Genomic DNA, 12,975 nt, shown 5'->3' on the forward strand with positions numbered 1-12,975 from the left:
CCCACGTTTGTTCTAAATTTGGGGGGTACCAGATCATGGCTTCCTAGTGTTGTGGCTGTGGATGTCACTCACTTTGGAGAAGTAGTTAGACAGGTATGAGGGTATTGAGAGCACTGTTCCTTTGAGTATCTTAAATACCAATCCTATTGATATTTGCTTAACCCTGTCTTCTACCCTGAGCCATCCCAAACTAGCAAAGTGTGTAAATATGGGCTTACGGCCGAGAAGTAGTCGTATCAGTTTGTTTTGGTGATGTTTTAGTGATGTTGGAGAACCAAGAGCTGCAAGCATAATCAAAATGGTCATTGAATGAGGGCTTGAGAGCACTTTTGTTGAGAACATGGAGGACTTTGAAGCAGTAAGGCTAATGTTTGACAATGTATTTGTCTTTTCTGTCGATTGATTTCTCTTTAAATTATCCAACCTAGCAGCCAATAAAAGTCTTGTTTAAGGGCTTTTTACGTGGGGAGGGATTAACGTGTTGTACATTTTCAATGAGACACAAGGTGATCGTTCCTGAATGTTTGTTGAACGTCTTCTGGGGAACAAAAGAGACGTGACTCACTCTTGGACATGCCAAGGCCCTCTCAGAACTATGTGGTAGAGATTTGTGTCACTCTCAGAACACTGTGGTAGAGATCTGTGTCACCTCTGACTGCAGATCGTGCTGGATCCTCCGAGAACGAGAGCAGTGGGGGATCCGCTCCATGCCTAGTCATACCGGCTTCTTCCCGGGTTCCGACGGGGCGCAGACGGACACCGGTTCCCTGGTGGCGTTCCGACCTCTGCTCAGGCTGTTCTGGTCCGGCATGGGCCGGCAGGGCAGGCAGAAGTCCCGGAAGCACCTCTTGAAGTTCTCGTCCAGGAAGGCGTAGAGGACGAGGTTGAGGCTGCTGCTGAACGCAAAGATGAACACGCAGATCTTAGTCACTGTGTCCCAGTATCAGTCTGGTTCAGGGAACTTCAACATGCAGATGACCTTACCTGGAGAGAGAGAGCCTTATTCAGTCACAAAGGTCACGAGAAACTAGCATTCAATCAACACAGCAACTTTGAGCTCTCTCTGTAGTAAGGTCACTCACAGTGTACTACGGTAACCATACCAGCTCTATGGGCTGTTAACAGTTAAAGTGGTGGTGCCATGGTTTTGCACTTTTTCTGTTTTTCATGTGTCTATGATAGCGGAGCAGATAAGTGCTACGATCTTTCAATTTATGATAAAAGCGTGAAAATTGGCATGAGCAGTCTCCATGGGTCACTTGACAAGAAAATTGTCCGAGGCAGTTGTAATTTCAAGATGACGGCCATTTTTCAAGATGGCCGACACCTTAGTGGGCAGTTAAGTGATATGATGGTTTATTTGGTGATACAAGCATGAAAATTGGCATGAGCAGTCTCTGTGGGTCACTTGACAATAGGCCACCCACAGCTACTTGAAATGTCAAGATGGCGGCCATTTTTCAAGATGGCCAACACTTTAGTGGAGCAATTAAGTTATATAATGGTTTATTTGGTGATACAAGCATGAAAATTGGCATGAGCAGTCTCTGTGGGTCACTTGACAATAGGCCACCCACAGCTACTTGAAATTTCAAGATGGCGGCCATTTTTCAAGATGGCCGACACTTTAGTGGAGCAATTAAGTTATATAATGGTTTATTTGGTGATACAAGCATTACAATTGGCATGAGCAGTCTCTAAGGGTTGCTTGACAAGAAAACACTCCCAGCCAAGATGGCCGCCCCCTGGATCCTCAAAAGATAAATTTTCTCATAGAAATGTGTGTTCTTTTTTTCATTAAGGATAATTATACGATTATTATTATGCTAAAGAACAACTTTTAACACATCACAATACAGTTGTGTTGATTTGTTGATCATAGATAGATTAGATAAGAGTGAATATCTGCACTACCAGGGCACACTGGTGATATATCACTGCTGTTAAACTCAGAGTGGGGTTCAATGTCAGCTAATTGAAAGTTAGTATCCCAAATACTGTCTAATTTACCCCAAAACAATTAGATAGCCGCACCTGAATTGACAGGTTGTGCCAGCGCGGGAGAGCCGAGCCAAGGTTAATGGGGTTTTAGTTAACCGGATGGTGTACAGATCGCACAGGATTTAAATGGCATTGGATGAACGATCGGACCAAGTGTAGGGTTAAGGCACGAACTTAGTTGTATCCCATACATCAAAGTGCTTGGTAAAAGGTGGTAAAAGGATAAACCCTCGGCCTCTGCCTATGCTGCAGACATGGCAGAAGCCATCATAACAGTTGAGAAAACTAACTGGGACAGATGTTTCATTTGTCAGCAGGTCACCAAGGAAAAACTCATTCAGCCGAGTTTATTCAACAGAGAGCACGATCGTACTGGTTATGATACCATTGCAAGAAATGTTCCATTATTTCATAAGATCAATGCTCTGCCTATCTTACTTAGTCTAACCCGACTAGATGAAGGTGATGGCATAGAAAGCACATTGACAAGAAACAGAGCAAAATATCATTTAAGCTGTAAACTTAGGTTCAACAACACAGAGCTGGAAAGGGCCCAAAAGAGAGTATCTACATATGCTGAAGACACCAAAGGTACCAAAGATATCCATGTCAAGAGGCCAAGAAGATCCCAGCCCTCGAAAGCTTTGTGATTTATCTGTGAAGATGAGAGTGCAACGTCCTCCTTAAGTGACGCAATGACAATGAAACTTAATGAACGGGTTAATGAATGTGCCAGGAATTTAAGCGACACAAAGCTCCTTGCAAAGCTTATTGCTGGTGATGTTGTTGCACAGGAATTTAAATACCATCCTGCCTGTCTTGTTGGACTGTACAACAGAGAGCGAGACCATCTCAATGCCCTCAAGCATGAGCAGAGCCTCAAAAGCTCAGCTAGCCATAACTGGTATCCCTCAAGTTTCCCTCTGTGTTTTCAAGTGTAGGCCTATGGCTCGGCTTCCCCTCGCCACATCGGTGCATCATGTTTTACTTTGTCACCAGTTTATTAGTGTGTAATTTTCAGTTGTTACTTTGTAACATTGCTTCCACTGCCATACGTAACAGTGAAGCACATTTTCAGTTTAGTTCCTTACTATAGTTTGTCATGGTTCCGTGGCTACTGCCATTCAGTATTAGCCATTGCTCAATTATAATTTTGGAGCACTGTCCGTTCAGCACCACAACTGTGCTAATCAGCACCACAACTGTGCTAATGTATTAGTCATATTTTTTGTTCCCCCATCTCTTAGTATTTATTTGACACATGTAATGTAATGTTGTGACTGTTACCTTGTCGTGGTAAGGGAGCTTGAGTACCTCAGTGAACCCTGAGAGCTATGGCTGAGGCAACTCCTGACAGGTTTTACCAAACTGGACAGGTCGTGATCGAGGAGTCAGACAAAACACAGTCAAACAACCTCTCTTGACAGAGCTTTTTGAGGAACCCAATACATTTCTATGAGAAAAGGTATCATTTAAAGATCCACATGGCGGACGGCAGTCATCTTGAAATTTCAAGTGGTGGTTGTGGGGTTTCTTGTCAAATTACCTTTTGAGACGGCTCATGGCAATTTTCATGCTTATATCACCAACTAAATGATTTCTTAAGCTTAACTGCTCCACTAAGGTGGTGGCCATCTTGAAAAATGGCCGCCATTTTGAAATTTAAAGTAGCTGTGGGTGGCTTATTGTCAAGTGACCCACAGAGACTGCTCATGCCAATTGTCATGCTTATATCACCAAATGAACTATTATATAACTTAAATGCTCCACTAAAGTGTCGGCCATCTTGAAAAATGGCCGCCATCTTGAAATTTCAAGTAGCTGTGGGTGGCATATTGTCAAGTGACCCACAGAGACTGCTCATGCCAATTTTCATGCTTGTATCACCAAATAAACCATTATATAACTTAATTGCTCCACTAAAGTGTTGGCCATCTTGAAAAATGGCCGCCATGTTGAAATGTCAAGTAGCTGTGGGTGGCCTATTGTCAAGTGACCCACAGAGACTATTCATGCCAATTTTCATGCTTGTATCACCAAATAAACCATCATATCGCTTAACTGCCCACTAAGGTGTCGGCCATCTTGAAAAAAGGCCGCCATCTTGAAATTACAACTACCTCGGACAATTTTCTTGTCAAGTGACCCATGGAGACTGCTCATGCCAATTTTCACGCTTTTATCATCAACTGAAAGATTCTGCCAGAAAAAAGCATTTAGCCGCTCCGCTATGAGGTTGATAGAACTTCATTAAGCCCCCTGGTGGTGTTTTTATGGTGTTTTATGTCTTCTCTGACTATTTTGAGTTTCTACCTGGAGGCTGAAAAAAAAAACTCCTCCTAGGAAAAAAAATCTTCCTCCTAGTATAACCATAATACCTGATGATTATGTTTTAGGGGGGGGGGGGATCACTGAAAATCACGGCACCCCGTCTTTAATAACATTACAGTAAAGCTGTACATTGACGCTGAGAAGCACTGCGGTCAGACACTTTTTTTATCGCTCCCTTCACCCAGGGCTAATGAAGGCTGGGTGATGAAAGCTTTTATTTCTCTTACATGGGATTAAACCAAAGGAGCACTTCACCCATTTCTTACTTTATCATCATATAATTGGTCCTCAGTAATGCTCATTATAAGATGGCGCCTTTTCTGTCTACTCACTCTGTGTCTCAGAGGAGGGTTCAGTTCAGAAATATCATTTCAAACAAGATTTAAACCTTTTAAATGTATTTTGTATGAGTCAAGAACAATGGCTTAGTTTAGTTTAGTTTAGTTTATTTCGATCCTTACATTTCAGCAGGCCAACTTTCCAGGTATATAGAGGCTACAGTTTCTATTCTATTCAGTAGTTTCTATTATATAATCCTCAACAATGATGTCATTATGGTAGGCAGGTTTCTGAACTGTCCACAGCCCATAATGATCATAGTGAAGACAAATTGTTATGAAGATCAGATTGAAAATGGGCAAAGTTCTCCTTTAACAGGGTTCCCACCACCATGACACAATTGATACTGCAATGAAGTCATTACGTATCATAACATAAAAAGGGGTTATTATCTCACCACTGTCTGACACTTTGGTCACCGCCATGACCATGATGGGCACCCCGATGGCCGAGGACAGCACCCAGACGAGGACATTGATCAGCTTGGCTCTGGCGGGCGTTCTGAACTCCAGAGCTCTGACGGGGTGACACACGGCGATGTAGCGATCCACACTCATCATGGTGAGCGTGAAAATGCTGGTGAACATGTTGTAGTAATCTATAGCGATGACCACTTTGCACAGCACCTCGCCGAAGGCCCACGTGTTCATGAGGTATTTGGCGCTCTGGAAGGGAAGCGTGCTGGTGGCCAAGGCGTCGGCCAGAGCCAGGTTGAAGATGTAGATGTTTGTGGCCGTCTTCATCTTGGTGTATCTGCTCAGGGTCACAGAGCAAAGGATACATTAGTTTTGGGATTAGCAGTGGGGAGAGCTCAAGTTGTGAGCTTGTAGATGTGCTATTTTTGCTACTTTTACGTACACTGTACGTACAGCATATTATAAAAGAAATATACTAAATCCCTAAAAGTGGATTTAATTCATTAACACATTAAAAATAAATGAAATATGGAGATGCAGAGTTTCTGAACAGTGTGTGGTGGGAACAGGGATTTGTAAATGATGCTTGCAGTGTGGTGTGTTTTTATATCCTTGGATGAGAACTAATTGCCTCATGTTAGAGATATGCAGAACACACACCATGTAATGCTATTTCTCCATGGCTTAGCTCTAGTTAGTTCTAAATGAGTGATTTGAGATAACGCTATGATACAACTGGCTTGTTGCTCTCTAATCAAGCATCATACTCGCAGGGAAGACACACAGGTGTTAAAAAAAAAATCCCTCAGTTTGTGTGTGTGTGCGTGCATGCATGTGCGTGAGCGCGCACGTGTTGTGTTCATGCATAGAGTCTGTGTTTGTGTGAATATTCTTGACTTTAACTTCACTTTACTTTCTTAACTGTAAGTCTCTTGGTGCTTTGCAGTACATATTTTTTTAAATATATGAATATTGACATATCAGGGTCAGTGATTCTCAACAGGGATGCTTACTGTACAGTAGTGTATGTTCATATACAGTATGTATGCTACTTCACAGCAGTAAGCCTCCTAAAAGGAAAGTATTCTCACATGACTTGATTAGATATTCTACTGTATGTACAAGGCAGCATACATGCACTTGCCTTGTATTGATCTGAATAACTTTAGTCTACATGGGATTCTTAATGCATACATACATACATAAATGTCATGAAACCAGGTGGTGGTGCCTAGGGGTGCTTTATGAATTAATAGTGCTGAGACTGGGACATCAATGTGTGAATATATGATCTATCAATGCATTTACAGCAGTTATCCTCAAAGGATCTACATCACCTCAGTGTAGGGGTCAGTAGAAAGTACTCATTATGCCGAATGTCCCATTTCAAGTTTTCAAATGTATACAAATATTTTTAAACTAGCAGATCTACAAGCTCACAATGCGTCGCATCGCAACGCATTGTGAGCTTGTAGATCGGCTATTTTCAAATGGCCGAAATATATATAGGGTGAAGTGTATGTTTCGTAATAATAATCAAAATCTACAAAGTAACTAGTAACTAAAGTTGTCAAATAATAGTAGTGGAGTAAAAGTACAATATTTGCCTCTGAGATGTAGTGGAGTAGAAGTAAAAGTACTGAAAATTGGAAATACTCGAGTAAAGTAAAAAATACCTCAAAATTGTACTTAAGTACAGTACTTGAGTAAATGTACTCTTTTGCTTTACACCACTGCCCACTCATGGACAATATTGGTGAAGGATGACTCATCTGACCATAAAACCATTCTCCACATCTCTGTAGACCAGAGTCTATGGTTTTCTGCACCACTGAACTCTCTAATGTGCATTAGTGTTTGTAATGAGCTGTGTACTTTAGTCACTGTTTAAACAGCAGCCAGTTGAGCAGTCTTCTTTGTGACTGAAGCTCATCCATGCCATCCATGACCCAACAATGAACCTCTTCCAAAGTCACTTACATATTTTTCTTCTTGCCTGCCTCAAATATTTTCATCTTGCTATCTTGATCTAAATCACAGGCCGCTGGGCCTGCTCAGCATGTATATATTTATGCCACAGAGCATGAGGGTGTAAATTGCTTAATTGCATCATGCCTGTACAGATTTGTTATGTTTCTCCACTAATTTTTCAGGTTTGTTCTTGAACCATATGCAATCCCTGGGCCCAATCCCAATGTTCGCTGGGCTGAACATTCAGTTCAATTGAAGATCTTCAAGCTCTCAATGTGTCACGTGAGCTTGTAGATCTGTTTTTTTTTTTTTTGGTGTAGAGCTTGTAGATCTGTTTTTTTTTTGTGTAGAGGGAAATACTAGTGGCCCGGGGGACCACAGTCACTAGGGTTTAAATGGTTAATTTGTCACTATATACCTGTATAATGTACTGTATATATACAGTACAGTGTATGTACAGTACAGTACGTGTATATCACCTCACTTAGAGTGAGGATCTTAAGAGTTAAACACTCATGGCTTTTTCTGTGTGATTTGTGGGGTCTTTTTGCCGTGGCAAAAATTCATGATTTTCCAAATTAATTGAGAATTTCCAGCGATGCTTCTGATGATTTGCAAGAAGGGAGAACAGAGCACTCATGAATATTTTAGCAGAGATAAAAGGTAGTTCTATTTCATACAGACAATCAAACTATCTGATTAAGTATGCAGTGAAGAATCCAAATTAAAGCAATGCCATGGTCAGGATTGGAATATTCAGTTACTCTGCACTAAGGATTTGGTAAGTACTTCCTCTGCATATTAGATGGGCAACCTCGGTTTATGGTTTTAAGAGACAACTAAAGACACACTTTTATGACCTTGCTTTTAATTGAATTCAATCTAACTTTGCGTTTGAGTTCACTTCCTTACATTTAGTTTAAATTTCACTCTTTACTAGATCCTTACTTTTATTTAATTATTTTTGACCATTGTTTTATTTTAATGTAAAGCAGTTTGAACTGCATTTATGTCTGAAAGGTGCTCTATAAATAAAGGTTATGTCATTCTTTAATAATTCACAGCAGCTATTAATGCCATACATCATGTTGTGCCTCTGAAGAAGCTGTTAATATACATTATTGGGTATTTCCATTTACAAAAAACAACAACATTCATATGCACATTTTCTAAAGCCTTTTCAACTGGATAGGTTTAGCCATTTTGATTTATTGAAGAGCCTATTAAAGTTATGTTTCCTCAAATGTTTCACCAAGGTTTTTGTGAGTCCATTGATTAGCAGTTGTCCCTAGATGATATAACACTGAACACAAAAAAAAAGTGTGTGTGTAGTAGGCCTTTAGGGAAGAACATGATATCTTCAAAGTGTGGGAACAGAATGAGTTGTTATTGTTTACTTAGACTGTGACTAATGAGCTTTTAATATTCGACGTTCCGTAAGAACTGTCTGTGACTTAAAATACATCACCGTAGTAGCACTGTGATGTCTGTGAGAATACATGAAATATTTATACTCAGGGAAAGAGAAAATGATTGTATGACAGCACCAGTAGTCAGATCTGAAGGGCATAAATAGACTTGAATTTTGTGTAGTTCACCCTTAGCAAGCAGACGGTAGTAATCTATGTAGTACTGTAGTAGTACTGTACTGTAATACTGCCCTTGATGGGGATTTGTTCTTCAATCTGTTCCAATCCTTTGATTCAGCACATGAGCCTTGTCAACTGTCAGGGGAGAGGATTACATTTGTTTTGCCAATTACGTTCATGATTCCACTGTGATTCAAAGGAAGTTATTTCCCCTCTTCTAATCTGAGCTGGCATGACGCACCCAATATCCCACCGTGCACTATGTGTGCCACCTCAATATCCCACTGTGCATGATTTGTGCCACCCCGATGCCTCCCGAAGTGCCTAAGACAGTTTATACTGTGAGAGATAAGAGGTTTTTTAGATGAAACCCTGATTTTGTAGTTTATTTTCCAATGTAGGAAACTACATTAAACTACATGTTAAAACTACACCAGATTAAAAACATGGCAGGCTAATAAGCAACAAATAGCATTTAATGAAATGGTTGAGTTAGATTTAGGTGTGCTCAGAACCATGTTGTTCCAATGTGCACGCATAGGCGGTAGTCAATCAATAGTATGGTCAATGCACACTGACACGCATAAATCTAACTTAGCTGCACTATGTCACAGTGTAGACTACAAAACCACCCTAGGATTTTATCCTCTTTAAGTCGTTTCTCTGTCTACAAGCTGACTGTGAGTTTATAGATCCGCTATTTTCGGTGCAAGACAGCGGCATGCAAAAAAGTATAAATCAGGGGTTACAGTCAACATGCACAGTGGGAGCATGGTTAGATGACACCATGACAACACTTGGTGGCATGACAAAAAATAGCCAACAGTAGAACTTGCTGCAGGGTCTCTTGTTCATGGTAATACAGTGATTTGCAGGGATTTGCTCTGGGCAGAGAGTTGCAGGTTGTTGCCACTGATGCAAAGCATGCGGCCGACCTCAGCAGGTGCACAGCTCAATCCTGCTGCGACGAGACACAATGGTCTAATTCCTAGTGAGGGAGGCTGACAGATGTTTATGCATAAATCACACAGGCTGTGAAGAAACAGCAGCTCTCTCCTACACGCTCACGCTCACTTAACACATTGGGTGCCAGAGGTTTATTAAAATATTATACGTTGAGTGCCTGCATTTCTTCCATCCACTTGCGTTAAACGTTTCGTGCTGTGAGAAGCCCAGACGCGGAAATGCATGTAAACAAAGCGTGCGTGCGAGACGGCGGAGGGTCCCGACTAACGCCTGGAACAATAATATTTCCAACGCGACCCTCCATTGCAGCGTGATCGCCGATCGAAAACGGCTCGTTTCCACCACGTTAAAAAGAAATGGAGATATTAAGCTTTTAGTCAAGGAGATAACATTGAAAACGCCGACCGGAAGGATTTTTGACATGGAGCCAGATCCAGCCTCTTCTTCTCAGAAACTCTTTGGGTGATGTCAAAGTTTCGTTTTAGCGCCCCACGTGGCCCACATGTATAAAAATAGAATTGGGTCAAAAACGGTCCGGACCGTTTTCGGCACTTCTCGTTTGGACCCTCAAAAACGGTCCGGACCGTTTTTGGCATTCAATGTGTTAACTAGCCAGCCACAGAGCACAGAGCAATTCAAGGTTCAGTGAACATCATTAATTCACAAAGGAGAGGCTTTTTTCTTTCCGTTTTGCTGTTATAAAGGCTTGTAGAAGTTACAATGTGCCATGAAATCAGCCTTCATTGCTGGATGTCATGTTATGGCGCGTCAAGCTTTTAATGAGGAGAATCACGGGATGTGATGGTTTAATCGGTATCCTCTTTTTGTATGCCAGCTGCAGTATGCCCTGCTTCAGGCTGTCACGGTTGTCCAACCTTCTTTCTGACACATTTATTTGGTAGCACATGCCCAGCGATGGAACCCTCAGAGGGAATAAGCTCCTCAACGGTGCCCAGTGTTGAGAGCTCATGCTAAAAGCCTCCTATACTGTCACGTTCCGCAGCCCTTGGACCGTGACTGCCTTTTATGCCCTTATATGGCCGTGGACACTTTAGGCCTTTGTTCTATAGACCAATAATTTTTTTTACCAACATTGAGACTGGATGCACAGGTGATTGTTTCATACAATCATTTCTCAACCTGTTGTTTCGGGGTGCGCTGGTTTCAGCACACCCCTCTTGTGTGTTGGCTAGTGCTGCGCGCCCTAGCGAGACCTGACATAATGGGTTCGACGCTTGCGCAGTATGACGCTTGCAACCAGTGTGACGTCGTCTGTTAACGGGTCTATTTGTATATTTTTTATTGTTGTTACTTTGTTGCCCTTTTGCCTTGGTGTTCTGTACCCTTATTTTGTAGTATGTTCTGTGCCTACCTGTCTGCCCCTGTAATTATGTACCTCCCTTGTCTAACAGTCTTGTGAAAATTGTCTGTGATTTCACCTGTGTCCTCTTAGGCCACATCCACACGGATACGTTTAAAAAAATGTCACAGAGTCGTTTTCAAAAAGTTTACCGTACACACGGAATCGTCTCAAGAAATGTGTGTGTCCACACGAAACCACTGAAAACGCTACACATCCCCTGACAACGCTGTAGTACATATGCCCGGCCTGTGGGTGGCGCTGTAAAGCTGCCACAAAGCACCAAAAAGAGAGAAGAAGAGTGCGATGTAAACACATACAATGGCGGAGAATTCGAAAAGAGCTAAGAAGAACGACTCATTTGTCTGGACTGACGATGAAGTAGAACTGCCCCTTCGGGTCACACTTGATTATAAAACTAACAGACTGCAGGAGAATGTTGACTGGGAGTCCGTGGTGTCCAAATATGGTGATATAACAGACGAATTTCGGGCGCAGTATCCGACGCAGCCGACACCAGAGAGGGAATACCCTCACGACGTTAACGCCAAATCAAAAACCCAGCTCACCACCAAGTTAAAGAATGTCAGAACCAAATACAGGGCGGCGGTGGACACTGGGCGTAAGAGTGGCCATGGACGTGTGGTGTACTTGTATTTTGAGCTGTGTTTAGAGATCTGGGGTGGGTCGCCAGCCACGCGCACCCTCGACGCCGGCATTGAGACTGGGAGCCTGGAGTCTGGGAGCCTGGAGACGAGCCTGGAAGAATCGTCTTCCATACAAAGTTCATCTCCGACTTTGGAGCTGGCAAATGAATCGCCACACTCCACTGAATCCAGTGAAAGTCAGCCAACTGCCGCGGCTGTAAAGCAACGCAGGGATTTGCTCCAGGTAGGTTCATGATATAAAGCTCAACAGGCTTGCTATTAGCCCCATTTGGAACCTCTCCATCCGAGCTATACAGCCGAGGGAGAGGTTCCAAATGGGGCTAGCTTGGTATATGCTCTGGTGACATTTTAAATTGTTGTAAACTAATAAGTAATTCATTTGAAAAAGAGGGACATTTTGACTGAAATGCTGTGATGTGTGTTAAATATTGAATAATGGGTAATCTTACAATGGAAACCATAATGTTCCCGTTTTTTTTGGGGGGGGGGGTCACAGTATATATTATGCAACTGTAAATTACTAGAAGTTAGTATCCCCCCCTAACCCCGCCAAAGAAAATGTCGTTTGGGGGTACAAAATCATGGGATATAAAAAAAAAAAAAAAAAGAAAAACCCAGAGGATCGCCAGACGCAGCGCAGACAACATGCAGCAGATAAATACAAACATTGCCAGCATTACCAGCACTATTCAGGATGGTTTTTCCCTGATGAGACAATTACTTGTCCCACCTCAGATTGTACACGCCCACAGTAGCAGCAGTCCATATGGACAATTCCAGGGGCACTCACCACCATTCATGCCTATAGGCCCACACCCCACTACATCCCATGGGCACTCACCAGCATTCATGCCCATAAACCCACACCCCACTACACCGGCCTACACATCTAACGAAGCACACTACTCACACACAGCACGATACACAGCAACAATGACACAAGACACCCCACAGCAACAAACATCCTCATTTTCATACAGACAAGCACTGTTTGAAGACGACTGAAGCACTGAGCTTCACTTTGTTAAGTACGCAAGGTGTTCACTCTTATCTGTCATAAAGGACAGCTAACATGATGCTGCATTTTTGCACACTTATTTGCATTACCTCATTTTATAAGGAAGGTCTGGAATTGGTTGCAGCCATGTTTTATTTAACACTTTGAACATCTCACAGCTAATGGCATAAGCCCTGTTTGGAGATGACGAGAAAGCACTGAGCTTCACTTTGTTGCGTTGTACGCAAGTTACTTTAAGTTCTGTTTTAAACATGCATCTGTCAATGGACAGTTCATGTGATACTGCATTTATTTTTGCACACTTATTTGTTGCACC

At 42.2% G+C, this 12,975-nt stretch overlaps 1 protein-coding gene across 1 annotated transcript in view; it reads right to left on the minus strand.

The window, feature by feature from the left end:
• Positions 1–715: 715 nt before the first annotated feature.
• The window catches only part of LOC308095715 (delta-type opioid receptor-like), a gene marked incomplete at its 3' end in the record, with an annotated part of 36,806 nt that continues 24,546 nt past the window's right edge, over positions 716–12,975 (minus strand). The window contains 3 exon segments of the mRNA XM_080442754.1: positions 716–943; positions 947–984; positions 5,069–5,424. Of these exon segments, the coding sequence (XP_080298880.1) occupies positions 716–943; positions 947–984; positions 5,069–5,424 (622 nt within the window).

The sequence above is a fragment of the Gymnoscopelus braueri genome, assembly GCF_963280865.1.
Source record: "Gymnoscopelus braueri genome assembly, chromosome: 11".
Lineage (NCBI taxonomy): Eukaryota > Metazoa > Chordata > Actinopteri > Myctophiformes > Myctophidae > Gymnoscopelus > Gymnoscopelus braueri.